Source organism: Brassica napus, chromosome A7 (assembly GCF_020379485.1).
Source record: "Brassica napus cultivar Da-Ae chromosome A7, Da-Ae, whole genome shotgun sequence".
Taxonomy (NCBI): domain Eukaryota; kingdom Viridiplantae; phylum Streptophyta; class Magnoliopsida; order Brassicales; family Brassicaceae; genus Brassica; species Brassica napus.
The window spans coordinates 23,632,329-23,650,541 of record NC_063440.1 but is presented as its reverse complement, the minus strand read 5'-3'; the positions used below and the strand labels follow the sequence as shown (position 1 = coordinate 23,650,541).

The window sequence follows — 18,213 nt, the reverse complement described above, 5'->3', positions numbered from 1 at the left end:
AAAGGCAGGAGAGGAGTTAATGATAATACCAACCAATTCTTGGTGTTCTATTCTTTCAAGTGTTTTTTTTTTAAAAACCAACAATTTGGTTTTTTGTTGGATAACTGAATTTACACGGAATCATATCATTCCTGGAATTTCAAAAAACAAAAACAACTGATTTTATAAAATCATCTTTTTTGGTTCATGTTATGATAAAAATTTGTCCTTCATCCGAGCAATAAGCTTGAATGTTTCTTCTGCTTCGACCTGCTGCTTGATGTCACCTCCTGAAGCTCTGTCCGGATGAAACTTCAGAACTGCACGTTTGTAAGCTGCGTGTACCTAATTTCAAAATTGGTTTCCGTCAACCTACAGTACTATGATTATACAAAAGCAGTTGACGAGTGTAGATGGCAAGCAAACCTCTTGTGGCGGAGGAGATATTCCACCCTTAACCGGAATCCCTAAGCCTCGAAGCAAAGCTGCCATGTTGAAGCATCCGAGTTCAAGAACTTTCAGCGTTTTGGTTATTTCTGCGCGGACTTTCTCCTTCATGTTCATGCTTTCTTCCTCCTGTCAAGTTAAAGAACGCAAGTCTGTGTTAGCAAATCAACACAAGAATCATGAGCGACCACTGAGGAAGAGTGTAAACCTTCTTCTGTGTCTCTCTCACTTCCTCTACCCTCTCCTTTTGCCTTCTTTCCATCTCCAACTGCCGCGTGTTTGCTAACTTTCTTCTCTTACGTTGCCTCTGAGCTTCTTCTGCCTGCAATAATTCCACACGAATGTTGAATAAGAGTGTAAACAGGAGCTTTCAGAAATTGAAGCAGTGTGTGTGTGGTCAAACCTGGAGCTCTAACTGCCGTTGCCTTGATTTCCATTCTTCTTCTTGTGCTTTCTTGTATTCATCTGTCTCTTTCAACATTTCTCTGTTAAGCATGACATCGACTTCAGGAGCTGTACCTTGAAGACCTCCCACTTGTTCACTAGTAGATGGGATAGGATCAGTAATCGGTTCCCTTGATTCACCTATCCCACGCTCACATCTGGCTCCATTACTTACCCCAAGAACAGGCGGCGTATCACTATCCCCATCAGAAGTGTGTAGCGGAGACGATTTTGAGGCGTTCTCTTCTTGTACAACTTCCTTGGTATAAGAATATTCTGCTGCCTTTTTCTTCTGATTCTCTTTAGCCGCCTTTTTCTTTTGACTCTCTCCAGGCCACTGTGAAGTTTCACACTGAACTGGCTCTGTGTCTGGCTGTTTCTCAGCTTCTTTGACACTATTTTGTTTTCTCTGTTTTTTTGACGAAGTAGAATCAGTTGTAGGTGATTTTGACCCTTCATGCTCAACTTGTATTCCGGGTGACAGTGAAGAAGGCTCGGCAAATAAAGAAGTCTTAGAAGAGGTTTCTTTCCGACCATCTGGATTTCTTGCAGTAAAGAAAGAAGTTGCTTGATCATGTTGTTCAGTTCTACTTTCACAGTGGAGACCTGAAAGACCAGCTTTACCTGATTCCTCGGTTCCAAAGAAAGTTGAAGAGGTTCCTTTACCGCCATCAAAACTGTTTGCAGAAAAGAAGGAAGCTGTTTGATCATGTTGATCAGTTCCACTCTCATAACCAGGCCTGAAATTTGAAGGACCAGCCTCCTCGCTCAGACCAGCTTTACCTGACTTCTCGGTTCCAAAGAAAGCTGAAGAGGTTCTTTTACCCCTACGTGCATTTCTTGCGGTAAAGAAGGAAGGGGTTTGTTCATGTTGTTCAGTTCTACTCTCGAAACCAGGCCTGAAGCTAGTGTCACAGTGGAGGTTAGAAGGACCAGCCTCCTCACTCAGACCAGCTTTACTTGCTTTCTTCATTTTTTCCAAGAAAGCTTTCTCCCACTGCTCGCGGACCTCTCCCTGAGAACCTTCTAAAATCTCACAATCAGAACAGTCGCTCTCAGACAAATCACTCTCAGAATCAGAGTCTAACCCAAATCGGGTTCCAGAAGAGGGCATCGTCGCCTGGTTGCACTTCGTAAATCTAAACGTAGCACACTTTTCTTGAACGAACTGGCAATCATCATCATCACCATCCACTTCTACAGATGTATGCATACGGCTTGAACTGCTCCCATCTTTGTGAACATTCTCTGTATCATCATCATCCTCATCATCATCGTCAATGCTAATCACTCTCTGCAAAACTGGCTCACCCCTGGCTCTTGATGTCTCCGGGGCTTTGCCTTTTTTGGATGACTCAGGAAAATCAAGAATGATGACCTCATCATCGTCTACAACAATAAACTCGTTCATTATGCCATTAGCACTGCATCTTTTGGTAGACATTCTATTACAAAAACGTGATCTAAGCTGACGTTGCTCTCCCATTGCTTGTATCCAAGTTTCAAAGCATCCGTTTTTTTTTCGAGTAGTAGTCAGAGTTGCAGTTCCAGAGAATCCATATAACTCAACCCACCTATTATAAGCAGAGAGAAAAAAAAACAATTACATATCACTGCAACCAGATTCAATTTCCACAAAACCATCTTTTCGCTATATTCATCAAAATTGCGAAACAAAAATCGATTTCTCACTGTCATCAAAATCACTTGTGATTAGCTAAACGTTAGCATAAGGCAACAACTCAAAACAAAGTGAAATCGATAACTAGTCAGTACACACGCTACGAACTCTAGAAACACGATCATCGGCCTAATCTAAGCTTCTGGAACCTTCGCGGCTGAAATCGAAACCCTAATCTAGGTTTAAGGGTTAATCTATCGTGAAGCAGACGACCGAAACTGAATCAAAAACGAGATTTTGAAAGTTACCCACGAATCCAAGGATCGAAGTGAGCAGAGATTTGAAGGCAATTGAACTTACCACTCGATTACGACGGCGGAAGATTGGATTTTAGTTTCTTAAACGGAACCCTATTTTTTTTAATTTGAAATAAAAATAGAGTTTTTGGGAGAAAATGGGGAAAAGAAGAAGGAAGGGGATTGAGTTTGAGATGAAGCGTGCCTCGCACCTCAGGAGACGTGGTGGCTTAACGAGTCTAGCAGCACAGCTTGACGGCCGAATCAGACAAATGGGTATCGTTGCTTGATTGGTCTGTTTTCTGACTAAGTGTGAAACCTATGTCAACTTAAATATGTCTTTCTTCCTTCCCAGAATGGGATTAATTTTCTTACCTTCAAAAGTCTCCCTTTTTCGTTATGATTTTAGTTGGGTTGAGACTTGAGACTAGCCATCATGTTCAATACAGAACCAAATTAGATAATATGGTTTGGTTTTAGTTTTGGTATATACCGTATAAATCTAATGAATATGATATTATAAAAACCGTAGAATTTGGATATGGTTAGGTTTATGACCAATCAAATGAATAAACCGAACAAAACGGGTCAAAATAAAAACATATAAATATATACATAATGTAATACATGGTAATTAATTTGTTATATAAGTTAATTTTCTTGTTAATAATTAATATCATATACTTTTACACTAAAGAAGCCTTAATTTGAAAAACACTTAAACAATAAAAAAAAATTACAACATTCTGAAAGTTTAACTTCATATTCTCTTGGAATAGTCTTCTTTCTTTTAACATTTGCTTCATATCGCCATTGAATCATTGAATGAGTGAAAATATGTCTTAATAATTTTATTTTTCTTCAACTAATATCTAGACTTGATTTATTTTTGCATGCATTAAAAAATTGTAAAATTAGATGGTAACATGAAATTTCTTTGGAAAAATAGAGTTGAACAAGAAGAGCTAGAAAAAACTAAATCATTGACCGTTTTGTTCGTTTCTCTGTTTTATAATTAACTAATTTTCTTTTATACTTATTGTAGATAGAAGATTTTATGGCCAATAAGACTCAATATGCTGGACAAAAGAGGAAGCAACCAACTACTAAAGTATCGATGGAAAACCAAAGAAGCAGTATGTGACTATTTCTGATGTTTGAAAATATTTTACGAAATCTAAAGATGATCCAGGAAAAGGCTAGATATATAACTATTACCCCTCAGTTCTTTAAGTATAAATCAAAGTCTGGTCCTAGTGTTTTGTGGTCAGTTGTTTTCAGTTGGATTTGATCAAAAAGCTTGCCGAAAAGCAACTGCTAAAATGATTGTTTAAGATGAGTTACCATTTGCATTTGTGGAACGTCCAGGTTTTGTTCAATTTTCTGAGGTTGTTGTCCCTAAATTTAAGATTTCTTCACGTTTTACAATCACTAGGTTGAAGCCTTGACATATAGAGTTCTCTTTCTCCTCCTATGGTTGAAGCCTTTGATCTTGACACAAAATTCTATCCAAATTGTAGTTTTGTCTGATAAACAAAAAACCATTGAATATGGTGCATGAATATGATTTCATGGACTCTCTAGTAGAAGGTAATTCATGTTTTATTTTTATTTTTTCTTTGACATCTAAGCATTGGTTTATTATATTTACAAGCATTGGAGTTATTCACATTTTTTTATTCTATAAACAAAGAGAATTTCACATTCAGAGGCATGATTTTGATGGACAATGTCACCAACTATTGGAAAGTGGAAAAACTTTTTTTAAGGTTATATTTTGTTTTTTATTATTTTATTTTCACAATTTTGAGCTTTGATTTTGGTTTTAGATTTGATTATTCTGTTATTCTTTGACAGTCTATTGTTTTTAATTATTTATAGTTTTGACAACATGATTCTTTAAAATTGATATAATATAAAACCAAACCAAATAATAATGTTTTTTTGGTATAAAACCGAATAAATTGAAAACCGGTAGCATACAAATCGAACCAAACTAAATTAATTATGGTTCCAATATGGTATCTAATCTAATTTTAATAAACAATAATGCCAAAAAACCAAAATATCCGAAACGAAATTGTACCAAAATTTGGATTTAACAGGCCGACTCGAGACCCATATAGTAAGAAATATATATACAAATATTTTGACTAATTTGATAATAGTAGTTTAATTATAGAAACTTAAAATTATAAACGGTATAACTCATTAGTATAAAGCTAAATTCCCCCAAAAGTCTTCCAAATTTGTTTGAAAAGTTCCTCGTTTGATATATAAAATTACATTTTATTTCCTCAATTCTTATTATTCAATTTTATAACAAGTTATTATTGAAATACTAATGAAGTCTACTTTTCTTCCTTTTTTGGTGCAATATATACCTTGAATGATTTTTGTGATAATGTAGGCGTAACGTTTTGACTATAACTTTGAAATGTTTTCATAATAAATAAACTTGTGAAAATAGGTGGAATACGTCAAATTATTATTTCTTTTGGTTGACAAAATGCATTATGCGGGGTCGGAACCCCGTGAATTATCATTACACAAAACAAAAACCGTGGATGCCATATTTTGTGTCTTTTATAGGTTTTGTTATGCCCGATATTATTATGTAAAGAGACTATTTAATATCAGTAGATAAGTTTATAAAAATGTTAACTGAATTTTTGAATATTTCAAATTAAAAGCATATGCGTACTTTCATTGTCAAACGTATTTTTGGACCATCATAACATTTTGATTCTAAATTATTTTTGTTAGTTGGTTAACATATGTTTTTTTTCATTTAATATCATTATTACTGTAACTAAAAATAATAACATGGGGTTTATTCGTTTTCTAATGTTGTAGTTAAGATGAAATATTATATTTAAATGTATATTTTATTTAATTTATAAAATATGTTAAATGGACTCCTTTACATTTTCAATCCAGTTATATATAGGTGACTAGAAGTCTAAAGCCTAATCTTTCTCCAATTAGATGTTCATGCATGGACTCCTTTACATTTTCAATCCAGTTAGGTCTTAATATTTCCCAGTAAAACTTTTTTTGTGACAAACATACTCAATTTTGAGTTCCAGTCAAAATCCTTTCGTGGGCATTTTCTTTATGGTCCAAATATTATTGGCTCAACGTCTTTGGTCTGTTCCAGCTCTAGAGATCCTTGTGCTTCATTTGTCCAGTCTCTGCTGGTTACTGGTTACTATCTCATGCTAAACTGCTAGCCAGAGTTTAATTGTTTTGTTTTCTGTTGAGATATCGTATCCTATAAAATCATATCCCATATGTGCTGATAATTATGTTTGATGAATAGTTCAATACATATTTAATTATATTACTAAGATGAAATCTAAAACTTCCCAAAATGAGTAATTCTAAACAATATATTACAAACACAATTACTATCCAAGATTGATATTGATCTACGTAATCATGTCTGATGATTGTCAAAACAATGAATACTGATTATGGAGATTGATAATTAACAATGCTAATTAGTAAATATAAATTATGATACCCTAATCCACCTATAGAGGGGTGGTCATCTTCTTCTTGGATTCAAAATTGCTTGTAAACACCATGATAGATAAAAAGCAAACAAAAAAAACTTAGTGGAATATTGTACCATAGGACAAGATATTTCGATGCTCAATATATAAGAAAATAAATATAACATATACTATATGTACATAATTTAATCAATGATGTTAACAATATCATCAGGATCAAGAAAGAAGAGAGAACGATCCTCATCACCGTTGTGAATGTTTGAATCTGAATAGAGACAATGACATGTTTGAATCTATGAAAAAGTTCAAATAAAAACCAAAATGATCAAAAGGAAATAAATAATGGATCAATGAGAGAACATTCTCAGTACAGGAAAAATATAAGAAGAGAGTCAGTGGGAGGTCGTGGAGGGATTAGGTTGAAGCATTGAAGGAAGGACGAGAGGAGACAGTAGAGGGATTGGATCTGTGCCGTTCTGACAGAACGCAGAAGTGGAGACGCCGGTCGCAGAAGATGGAGCTTCTGCGGAAGGAGGAGGTCTTGGTGGTAATGAGAGAGGACATGGAGCTCTTCTCTGAAGCCGCCGGCAGCTTTGAGATCGCCGGAAAATGGAGTCGTCTTTGTGAAAACTCATCTCAAAACCTGGAAACGGATCTCCTTTACGCCCTGATTCCTCCATTTCTTGATTCTTGAATTATCAATGTATCAAGAAAATCTTTTTGTGTGTGTGTGTGTGGATTGGTGTTTGTGTTTGCGATGTTGATGCTAAGTTGGTATTTATTTACGTTTTTTTTAAGGTTTTAAATCTAATTATATATAGGCAGACGATTGGGAAAATAGGGGTTGCTTAGCTTGAAGATTTAAATACAGTAATTTAAAAAAAAAGTAATTTAAAAAAAATAAAGTAAATTTTTTGAATGGATAACAATAACAAATCAAGAATATCTCTTTCCATAAGAAAAGAAAGTAAAAAATAGAAATTGGGTGGAAGTGTGGTGGTTGTGTGGTACGTGTATTGACTCGATATGGCAAACAAACAAACAAAAAGAATCAAATCAAGCAAAATTAGTCAACGGTCAATAGATTGGTTATGAATAAGATCTATTATCAACTATGTTTTCTGTTTTTTTTTCTTATATGTTATATTTAGTGTTATATTAATAAATAAGGGCTGAATTTGGCATGAGGAATGCGTTATTGTTGTTGTAATAAACATGTGACCGCGTATGGCTGTGTTTTTAGCTAGTTCTTCTACAGAAATATCTCTGTCCAAACTGGTTTCATATTGTTTTGAACTCAACTACATAATTTACTCAAATGCATGTGTAGTCCAGCAGTGAAAATAGGCAATAATCTGCAACTCATAAATTAAAATATAAAGACAAAATCACTGAAACTTATAAAGATTTCCTCTGCCATGAAGTATCCTCAACCCACACATATGTATTGAGATTGAGAACAAGAGAGACGAGTCACATGCTAAAGTGTTAGTTTAGTTTTATGAGAAAGTTTAGATTAAAAAAGAAGATGTAACATGTAAAATTAACAATGAATAATGTGAAAAACTGGGCGGTGTTAGAATATGGAATTTTATCAAGTCTTTTTGTGGTGGGGAGGTTTATCTATGTCGGTCTCTCCATGTGACTCGCGAATCTATTACACACACCATCGACATGGTTTCAGTAAACACGCCCCATAAAGTTTTCAGTGACATTATCTTCACACCCTCACATGTTCCTCTTATTAGATCTTTCTTGTCTCCTATATTAATCTAACCCTTTTTTTTTGTTAATTTCCATTTTAAACAAGTTCTTAATAAGTTTATTGATCCAATTCTTTCACCTTTTTGGTAAGATTATATTTAAATAAATCAAAATTTAATAATCATTAACTTTTATTTGAGTAAATTAATGTCACTTGCATTAATATAGGAATGATGTATCTATTTTGGGAGGATCTGAACTAATTTGATTTTTAATGAGTTCTTAAGATATTTTGGGTAAATCTAGTCAACTTAAAAACACTCTAAATCACAATAAAATCCATAAAATTCACTATTTAAAATATTTTCAATAATAATAATTTCTAATATACATTTTAAATTTATAAGTTTAATAACTTCATATTAAAAATATATTTATATTTAAATAACTGGATATTTGATATTTTAATTAAATACTTTTAAACTTCAGACTGATTACTTTCCTAGATATTTGATCCTAAATGTTTACTATATGCAAAAAAAAACAGATTACTATACAAAAACAGTAATGGAATTCTGCGCAATTTTTCTTATAGGCTTCTAATACCATTGATACTCTTAACTTTTATGGACGAATCTTTTGGTGTGAATGAAGCTCCACCAACATCTCAACTTTGAGTTATTCGGATGAACACAATGACTACCTTGTTGACATTTGTCAAACACTTTCTCAACTTAAATACAATGTCTCTCACATATACAAAATCAGTATCTAAAGGCCAATGAAAAAAGTGTAGTATACAATATTTGAAGTAGCTATTGTCTTCCAACAAGGATGAGTGGGTCTAATGGATAAAATTCTTGAACTACTAAGTATATATTTTGAATCCCAATCTCTTACTTTCTAAAAAGTCAAATTACATGATATGGAGCTACCATGAAAAGTGTAAGTGCTTATGACCCAAACCTCCTGATCCTTTGAAGATTAGCTATTATCCGAAAAACTGTTTATTTTAAGTGTAGATAGTATGAAAACCAGCTCTTAAATCAGGGATCAAAATTGTGCAGAAGTCCTTTGGATTTATCCAATAATGAAATTATTCACCCACCACAATTATGTCCTTCATAGTTTATTTTCATATAGTATTGTTTAAGGTCATGAATACTTTCATTTGTCATTAACATTTCAGGCTAAAACACACGAAGAAGATTAAATGGAGATAATTATGAGAAGTTGATACTATATACAGAAAAGGTTGACACTTAACACTTTAGTCATGACATCAACTTAAACCCTTGTCTTTTTTCCCTACCCAACGTTGGATCCTAGACCAAGAATTAAGGTTATGCCTGGTGATACATTTACAGATTCTTCTCAAGTTTAAAGAAGCAGTTAAAAACTAGAGGAGACTTAACCTCAAAGTTCTAAACCAAGATGTGTCTTCAAGAGTAGGACCGAACCAAGCCAAAGTTGACGAAAGATTTAGACTTGAAGAGACCCCCAAAGAGAAACCTTGTCGGTGATTCTTGGGAAGGAGGTTTCTCTCTTTGTTGTTGTTCTTTAGGCTTGTTCTTAACTTTGAGGATAGTTTTGCCTATGGTTTGTCTTATGGAATCTATGGTCTTGGCATCAATTGAGTAGCCAGACGCATCGCTGACATAGAACGTGTTCACAGCTTTGCCTCCTTTGGTTTTCACTTCAGCTCTCGTGACCGTTAGACTGTTCTCACGGAAAATTCTAGTCACATTTGACAACAAGCCTACTCTATCTGTAGTGCACAGCTCCAACTTCAATCCCTGAGAAGAAGACACTCATCTTCAGTTACAGTTTACAAAAAAAAAAGAGTAAACAACAGAAACAATGGTTTTCTACCTCAGAGACTCTTCTTTTGATAGCTGCTTCAAGACATTGTATGACTCTTTGCTTCTCCGCGTCTGATTTTACAGGAGACCCATCAATATGTCTCACATAATACTCCTGAAATGCCTCTGTGCCTTCAGTATCAACGCTTCCATGGAAAACAACATACTGCATATCAGTCAAAGTGCAGACAGTGTCGAACAGAAGCTTTGGTCTGTCTTTACACCTAACCGTGACCACAGAGTAGTCCTTATCAAGCCAATTATCAACACAAACATCTGGCCTTTGCCTTTCATCTTGGACGTTGGAGGATTCATCGTCCAGGTTCTCATAGTCTCTATCCTCAAACATCATCTGATGAAGCCTCCTATCAGTGTGGACCTCCCCGAGAGATACAACCGTTTTGGCTTCCTTGGGTGTGTTGCTTCCCTTGAGCACATTCCTGAGAAGGCTCTTGATCCGTGAGAGCCTCTCTGGATCAGAAACGGCGGAACCGGTTAAGTCATCTGTCACCTCCATCACAGCAGCTGCTCTTGTGTTGTGTGTCCAGACCTCGGCGTTTAGGACACTGCATTTGAGGTGGGTCAGAACTGCTGTCAGTTCGGACAGCAGACCTGGTCTGTCACAACCGGTTAACTCGATAACCGTGCTGTCTGTTGATGGTATGACACCAACAGATCTCAAGGAAGTGGAGAAACAAGCTTCAGGGCCAAGAGACTGAGAGATTAACCAAAACATACTCATTAGACTCATTTGCACATATAAGAGGAAGAGAAAACAAATCTTGTTAAAAGAAAACTCACTTTTTGGATATAGTCAAGAACAACTTCATCAGTGACTTTGTTCCCATCTTGGTCGGTGACATTAAATACTGCCAAAGTGGATACATAAGATTAGATTCAATTCCTTGTTATTAAGCAAGAAATTTTTAAAAAGAGAAGCATTACCATCCATGAACCAACCACCATCAGAGGATATGTAAGCTTTGGTGATAGTGAGGTCAAGATCAGTGAGGATTTGCACAACTTCAAGTAGAATCCCATATTCATTTGCACTATCCACCTGACAAACATCACAAACCCCAAAGAATATGTGTAAGCAAAACAAAAGTTTCAGACTTTATATGTTAGATATATAATAAACCTTTTATTGATATAACAAGCAAATTGAAAAATAAAGAAAAAGTACCCTTATCACAGTTGCCTCCTTGCAAGAGTCATTATCAATAACAACCCTAACAAACAAAAAAACAGAGGTTTTATCCAAAACCATATCAGATAATGGTTTTTAATTTTATATAAAAATAAATAGAAAAGGAGAGACAAGTTGTAAGTAATACCTGGGTGGGTTCATTCTTCTAATGAGCTTCTCATACTCATCATCCATATCTTGTGAAAAACTCATGCTAACATCTGCCATCAAAACCCACAAAAACACTTATAGACTATTGTAATTTCAAGAAAACCCAAAAAACAAAAAAAACTTTTAAATCCATAGACAAAGGAAATTTCTTTCTGATAAAACCCATTTAAAGAAAACAAGAAAAAATCTCATCTTCTCTGTTTTCTTGTTGAGTAACAAAAGGGAGACAAAGCACAGCTACCATAGAAAATTACAGGTCATATGTAACTACATAACAAAATAATGAACAAAGATCCCACCGACATCACTTAACTGTGAAAAGCTAACAGAGAAACCCATAAGAAGAAGAAGAACCGTTAATGGAAGTTCTTGGTCCAAAGAAAGAAACTGAAACGAGTCAACAATGAGAGAAAGAAGACGTACCCATTACTATTCCTTTTGGGGGTATTGACTGAGAAAAAGAAAAAAAATGAAAGTGGTTTCAGTAACTTTCGAAGAGGAGAAGATGGAGAAAGAGCTGCATATATAATGGAGAAAGATCTTTTCACTCTCTCGAGAATATTATTACTTTAACTACTCAAGAAATTTAAAAAGGAAATTAATCTGACACGATTCTCCCATAAACCAGCAACTCACAGAAAGAAAGAAAAAAGAGAAACTTTCTTTACATTATTTTAATTTTTTTTGCCTTCCCTTTCCCGCGGCTTGGTGTTCTTATTATACGGTGAAGGAGGAGAGGAAAAGATGGGTGAACTGTAACTCTCGGCGTATGTTAGCCACGTGCCGCACCTTTCTGTTAATTTTTTGAAACACCGAATGGCTAATATGCGCGTATGTGTTATCATCTTTTTGTTACTTTCTTTTTAACCACGTGATGGTAAATTAATACTAACAACGTCTCCTCTAATCTATCACCCAAAGTTCTCGGAGCGAAAGTGAAAATAATAAATTTACTGTTTCGAGTTTTAAGCCGATTCTCTGATTCTAAAGATTCGTAAACGTTAGATTGTATCGTAATTTAAAGATTCTTGTCAAAAAAAATGATATGATTCCATCTTTAATCTTTGTAAAAAAAAAAAATTAATCTTTGTAAGAACCATTGTGAAAGAGATTCACGATTTGTATATATTCTGTCGAATATTATAAGATATAGAATGTGCCATAAATCGTTCTAGAATATTTACTTTTTTCATAATTTAAGCACCAAAAGGAATAATATATAGTTATTTCCATTTAATATCGAGAAAAAGAACAACTGAAAATGTTTTTTTTTTAACGAGCGCCACTATGGAATATGGTACCGTATCAAATTATTGTGTAATGTTTGTTTTCCTTATATAACAAAAATCACACGAGAGTGAGAAAAACGCTGAATATAATATGGAATTTCTAGTAAAACCTCCAAAACTTAATAATTTATCAAAAGAGACCCCCAAGTGCAGAAACAATAGTAATGGCCAAAAATGGGTGATATTTGTCTTTACATATTGAACGTTGATCGTGTATTTAATAATGCAATTAAACCCAGTGTAGTTAAGAAAACATAATGGTGTTACAACGTACAGATCAACAGTTTCGTCTGAAGATTCTCTAAATGTAATTATAGAATTAACTACAATCAAGATTCAATAATGAAGGAAGGCTATATAACGCTTACGGAGTTACAGTAGTAACAGTAACAGAGGAGGAATGTACTCTTCCTTACGTACTATTGACCGTACCATCACATCTCTTTCCTAATATTCCCATTCAAAGTTATGATATATCTTTATAAAAAGGGTATATTATTATTCTTTTATATTCTTACTCTATTATTGGTACATAGACCGTATTATAAATAAAGGAATTCATGAGATTTGAAACCCCCTGCATTTTTCTTGTTCTTTAACAACTGAAACTATAAAATTTAGTTGTGTGAGTTTTATACATATCATCTGTGTTCACTTTTTCTTCCAAAAACTGGTTTCTTTTAACAGATACTATTATTCCCTAGCGATGATTGGACTGATATTCTTTGAGGACCCAAAATCATATTTTCGTAGTAAATACTAATGTTCAAAAAAATCGCTAGACGGTAATTAGACGTTTTAAAGAGAACTAGCGCTTGAGAAGACACTTAAATGTTGTTTATACCGATTTTTTATCCTTTTAAAAAACAATGTTTCGCTTATCATTGATTATTATCGCCTAGTCAAGCTCCATTTGTAAAACGTTGGTATATACAGTGATTACTTGAACAGAACGGTACATTATCATGATTGAAAATGCATATTGGTGAATGGGGATGGTGTTGAACAGTTTTAGTTAAGAATATTAATCTTAAGATGTATATATGTTGTTCGAAAAATGTATATATAAAACATATAACAAACTATTAGATTGCTTCATTTCAACAATATAAAACACGTGGGATTGAAACAATACAAAAATTGCCGACAAAATTTAAAGAATCACGGGAAAAAAATTAGTCAAAATCTTAACAAGATTTAAATGGGTTTTGAGACATTGAGAAGAAAAAACAAGTAGCAAGTAGTAGTAACTAGAGTTAGAGAGTGGCCAGAGGCATGGGTTAAGAAAAAAGCCAAAAGGGAACAAGTAGCGGCCAACCGAATTAAATGGAGGACTTGGGGTTTTAGATGCAAGAGTCACATGGTTTGGCAAAGCCTCGTGCTGCTGCATCAGCCGGGTCTAGGAATCTGCTGCGGCCGAACCTACTTTTCTCTTACCGTGTTCCTTCGCCTCCTCTGATTTATTCACCCCACGTTTTGTGTACTCTCCCCACTTGATCATCTCCAAGTTGATAATGTCTTAATTTTAAAGATTCGTTATTATTTCAAAATAATTACATGTACTCTTACAAGCTGCATCTCTTAGATAACGTGCATTATTAGAGTAAAAGCACTAATCTACATGACTACATCATCAGTTTCGTAGTGTATATTTTTTTTTTTTTTGAATTCAGTAAGAGTTGGACAGAAAACCATATTTTTTTTGGGCTACCGACAAGAACTGGTTGCTAAAAAATTATCTCTTGCACCCACTAAGACTGGAAACTAACAATTACAACTATATTATTAAAACATAAGTACGTTTTCGTACTGTTTAAAAATATAGATAGCAGTATAAATGAAATTTGTTTGAAAACGTTGATAGCATTATAAAAAAGAAATATAGTGTCATTTTAGTAATTTTATTAATATAATTACATTAATTATTTTTCTACATTTTATTCAGTTTAACAATTTTATTAATTATATTATCTTAACAATACATCACATCATTAATTATATTATCATAATAATAATATATAGTGCAATTTTATATTTAATAGTTAATCAATATTAATTTTGTGCCAATTATAAAATCAAATATCTAAAATAAATGGACTTTGTATATGGTTAAACGTTCAGTTTAGTTTTTTACTAAAAGTTTTTTTAGTTTCAACTAGTGAAAAATTATGTAGCCAAACACATCAAAAAAGTTCTTTTATTAATTTATAAAATCAGTTAAACATGAACATTGACTATCCATTTAGGTAGGAGTGGTTCTTTTCGGGTATCGTTTTTTTTTTTAAATTAGGCCCCCTTTGAATATTATAAATTTATATGTGAGTTTTATGTGGGTCCTTCTGGGTCTGGATGAGTTCAGTTCTGATGTATTAGAACCTAAAAATATCTAAATAACAAATGTAGATGAAAATGATTCGGATATGTGTACCAAAAATAACCATATTACTCTATTTGGTTCAAGTCTTTTTAATACAATTAGTTATATTACGATTCATCTTAAATATATAACACTGGTTAAAAAACAAATATCGATGTATAAAAATGTAAAAACCAATATCCGCGCGGGTGCGCGAATCAATCTCTAGTCTATTTTATTAAAACTGAAGTATCTTTTGAAATTGTTTGAAAACATGAATAGCAGTATAAATGAGAATTATTTAAAAAATGATAGTATTATAAAAAAGAAGTATAGTGTCCTTTTAGTAATTTTATTAATATAATTACATTAATTATATTTCCATATTTCACTCATTTTAACAATTTCATTAATTATATTACCTTAACAATATATCACATCATTAATTATATTATCATGATAATAATAATGCAAGTTTTTAATTATTAGTTAATCAACATTAACTTTGTGTCAATTATAAAAAAAAATGTAAAATAATTGAGTTTTTAATATGGTTAAACGTTTGGTTTATTTTTTTTTTTACTTTTTTTTTTTCATTTTAGTTACAATCGCTGGAAAATTAAGTAGCCAAAAAACATAATTCAAATAATTATTTTTGTAAATAAAATAATAAATTAAATCAAAATAATAAAAATGTATTACATTTATTGTCACTTAAGTTTTCACTCCACATAATTACATAGCTAAAAACAGAATTCAAATAATTGCTTTTGTGAATAATATAATAATTTAAATAAAAATAATAAAAATGTGTTACATTTATTGTCACTTAAGTTTTCACTCCACATAGAAAATATTTTTGTTTAAATTTCTTATAACTATGTATATATAAATTATATTTATATACATGTAATTATAATATCTAATTAAAAAAAACAAAAGTATTATATTTATTCAACCGCAACCATAAACACCAGAAGAAACTATTTTGTAATTTTGAGATATTTGGAAAAGTACAAAATAATTTATCATATATTTTATCATTGTAAAACGTCAAATGTTTTCTATTACTCACAAATGCAGCGTTTGCGGTTGATAGCGGGAGAACCAATTAAACTATAAGTCTTTTCTAGATTTATATTTTTCATACTGAATTTAAAAAAAAATTATGTTTATATGTGGATAAATAACGGATTGGATATTTAGCAGATTGGCAGATTTTGATCAGATATAATTTTTAGAAAGGGCTTTTAAAAAAAATTATCAGATATTTTTCCTATTAAATCAAATACCAAAACTAAAAGATTGTACTCATAAAGATCAGAACCGATGACAGATATCTGCCAAATTCAAGATCCCTTGGAATTCAAAGGCACCCAGCCCAACTGCCCAACCCTAACTAAATGGGTGGTGCATCTATATATGTCAGGATTGTATTGAATCCTTTATTACTTTTACTATTTAGACATATTTATATTGGCCAGCATTGCCGCAATTCAATACTGTAACTGCACATGGTTAATAATATCGATTATGATTGGCTTTTATTATAAAGAATAATTTTTATTAAAAAAAAATATTAAGATTAACGGGGAAATGAAACTGTAGAAAACCGTAGTAACTAATATGCTACTTGTAAAAACCATGTTTGTGTATGTTCGAGGTCGTTTGTCAAACAAAAAAATGTTAGAGGTAGGTCGTTGGTCGAGAATATTACAACAGAAGGCAGTTTCAAGTTTTAATTAACACCAAAAGGTAGTTCTTTATACCCAGGCAGTTTTTATTAACTAAACCCTTTAAGTGTAACTAAACTCTCCAGCCGCTCATCTCTTACCCCTTTTTAAACGGTGCAGATCGTCCCCTTTTTTTTCTGATTTGACTTATATCTAACCCTTAACTTAACCATTGGATTATATTCTCACTTTCTTAATCGACGGCTTAGATTAAACACTCATTTAAAAACCAAATCTTAAATATATATTTTTTTTCTCTATTCACGTTTCTCAAACAACCGCCGTCTCCGTCCTCATTCTGGTGTGACAGCAAAGGTAACATGTCGCAACAACACATATGACCGCCTTCTCCGTTAGCCAATATAGCTAACTTCCACTTTCTACTTGTCACAGGGTTACTCATGGCTGTACATACACAATTTATGTAAACATCCACATCATCTAAATTATGTACACATCCATGTGATCATCCAGTGTACCCGTGTACACTAACATTATGTACACATCCACGTCATCTAAATTATGTACACATCCATGTGATCATCCAGTGTACTCGTGTACACTAACATTATGTACACATCCATGTGATCATCCAGTGTACTCGTGTACACTAACATTATGTACACATCCACGTTATTTAAATTTTTTTAAATTTTTTTTTTAATTAATGGCAATTTTGTAATAATTTCATTTTCTTCATATAAGGGTTTCTGCGTTTCCTGCAAATATTTCTCAAAGCCACCATTGATTTTTCATCATGCAATCTTCATTATTTTTGGGTTTTTACTTTCGAAACTTACAAATATTATATATCTTAACCGATTAGAACCCAAAATAAAAAAAAAAATTTAATTTTCAAATTTGGACAAATTATATCCAGATCTTCTCCACCAAATGTTTACCCGTTGGTTCCCCAATCGTCTATGTCGTGATGCGACTGCATCCTTCACTGGCTCTCGATTGGTTTTGCTCTTCCCATAATTGCTCCGCCTCGTCGACATCCCTATCGCCTCATCTAAGTCGTCTGCTCTCGCGTTACGTCGACAAAATTCCGTCGTCGAATCTTGGTCTCGCGTAATCACAGTTTCGCCTCCGTCGCCTCTTCTCTTTCTCTCTCAACCCTCGGGTAAAACACAAATTTTGGAATGGTGAAATACAAAAGTCGCCGATTAAAAGTTAAAAGGGGTATTAATTTTTACCTCTAAACGTTGGGCTCGCAAATTTTCAAAATTCGAACACACTAACTAGAAAAAACCCACGTGAACCACCAAATCTATTCAGTTACCTTTATCAGGGGCAAATTATGATATTTCACACAAAAACTGCCCCAATAGAGATAACTGCCCCATGGTGTAAAATAAACATAGAAACTGCCCTGCAGTGAAAATCACTCTCGTTGGTCCAAGAGGTTGCTTTCGGAAATCGCAGGCAAGGGTTTAGCTTCAAAAAGTAGATTTACTTAACTTTTATTTTATTTTAAACTACGTTTGTCCAAATCGAAGTGATGTGAAGCAGTGAAGGTGACCATGTTCCTTACAAATTCATGGTTTTGTCTTGTCGAGATTCAAGCGCGGGGCTCTATAGAACACACGTAGATGGGACTA

The 18,213-nt window shown here is 33.2% G+C and overlaps 3 protein-coding genes across 5 annotated transcripts; all 3 read right to left on the bottom strand.

Moving 5' to 3' along the window:
- Positions 1–19: 19 nt before the first annotated feature.
- Positions 20–3,067, bottom strand: LOC106354054. 2 transcript variants are annotated; one of them, XM_013793899.3, is made up of 5 exons: positions 2,852–3,067; positions 830–2,444; positions 635–748; positions 406–555; positions 20–324 (listed from the first exon to the last, which is right to left on the bottom strand). In XM_013793899.3, the coding sequence occupies exons 2-5, from the start codon at positions 2,354–2,356 to the stop codon at positions 190–192; spliced, it is 1,926 nt and encodes a 641-aa protein (XP_013649353.2). In that variant the 5' UTR covers positions 2,357–2,444; positions 2,852–3,067; the 3' UTR covers positions 20–189. The 2 variants fall into 2 exon arrangements, with proteins under 2 accessions (XP_013649353.2, XP_013649354.2); XM_013793900.3 differs by lacking the exon at positions 2,852–3,067 and adding an exon at positions 2,800–2,819.
- A 3,356-nt stretch (positions 3,068–6,423) lies between these two features.
- On the bottom strand, positions 6,424–7,137 carry LOC106357182. Its single transcript, XM_013796860.3, has one exon. It carries the CDS (start codon positions 6,983–6,985, stop codon positions 6,698–6,700), a length of 288 nt encoding a protein of 95 aa, XP_013652314.1. The 5' UTR covers positions 6,986–7,137; the 3' UTR covers positions 6,424–6,697.
- Positions 7,138–9,214: 2,077 nt separating this feature from the next.
- Positions 9,215–11,940, bottom strand: LOC106354053 (ACT domain-containing protein ACR4-like). 2 transcript variants are annotated; one of them, XM_048736056.1, is made up of 8 exons: positions 11,655–11,940; positions 11,545–11,553; positions 11,209–11,281; positions 11,058–11,103; positions 10,817–10,931; positions 10,673–10,740; positions 9,882–10,586; positions 9,215–9,805 (listed from the first exon to the last, which is right to left on the bottom strand). In XM_048736056.1, the coding sequence occupies exons 1-8, from the start codon at positions 11,656–11,658 to the stop codon at positions 9,452–9,454; spliced, it is 1,374 nt and encodes a 457-aa protein (XP_048592013.1). In that variant the 5' UTR covers positions 11,659–11,940; the 3' UTR covers positions 9,215–9,451. The 2 variants fall into 2 exon arrangements, with proteins under 2 accessions (XP_048592013.1, XP_013649352.2); XM_013793898.3 differs by lacking the exon at positions 11,545–11,553 and having other exon boundaries at positions 11,655–11,939.
- Between the last annotated feature and the right edge of the window lie 6,273 nt (positions 11,941–18,213).

Coding starts and splice junctions, on each gene's coding strand:
- LOC106354054 (XM_013793899.3), bottom strand. CDS start 2,356: ATGGGAGAGCAACGTCAGCTTAGATCACGTTTTTGTAATAGAATGTCT. Junction 749..829: donor AACGGCAGTTAGAGCTCCAG/GTTTGACCACAC, acceptor GAATTATTGCAG/GCAGAAGAAGCTCAGAGGCA. Junction 325..405: donor TATCTCCTCCGCCACAAGAG/GTTTGCTTGCCA, acceptor TTTTGAAATTAG/GTACACGCAGCTTACAAACG.
- LOC106357182 (XM_013796860.3), bottom strand. CDS start 6,985: ATGGAGGAATCAGGGCGTAAAGGAGATCCGTTTCCAGGTTTTGAGATG.
- LOC106354053 (XM_048736056.1), bottom strand. Junction 10,932..11,057: donor AGGAGGCAACTGTGATAAGG/GTACTTTTTCTT, acceptor GATGTTTGTCAG/GTGGATAGTGCAAATGAATA. Junction 10,587..10,672: donor TTCTTGACTATATCCAAAAA/GTGAGTTTTCTT, acceptor TTAATCTCTCAG/TCTCTTGGCCCTGAAGCTTG.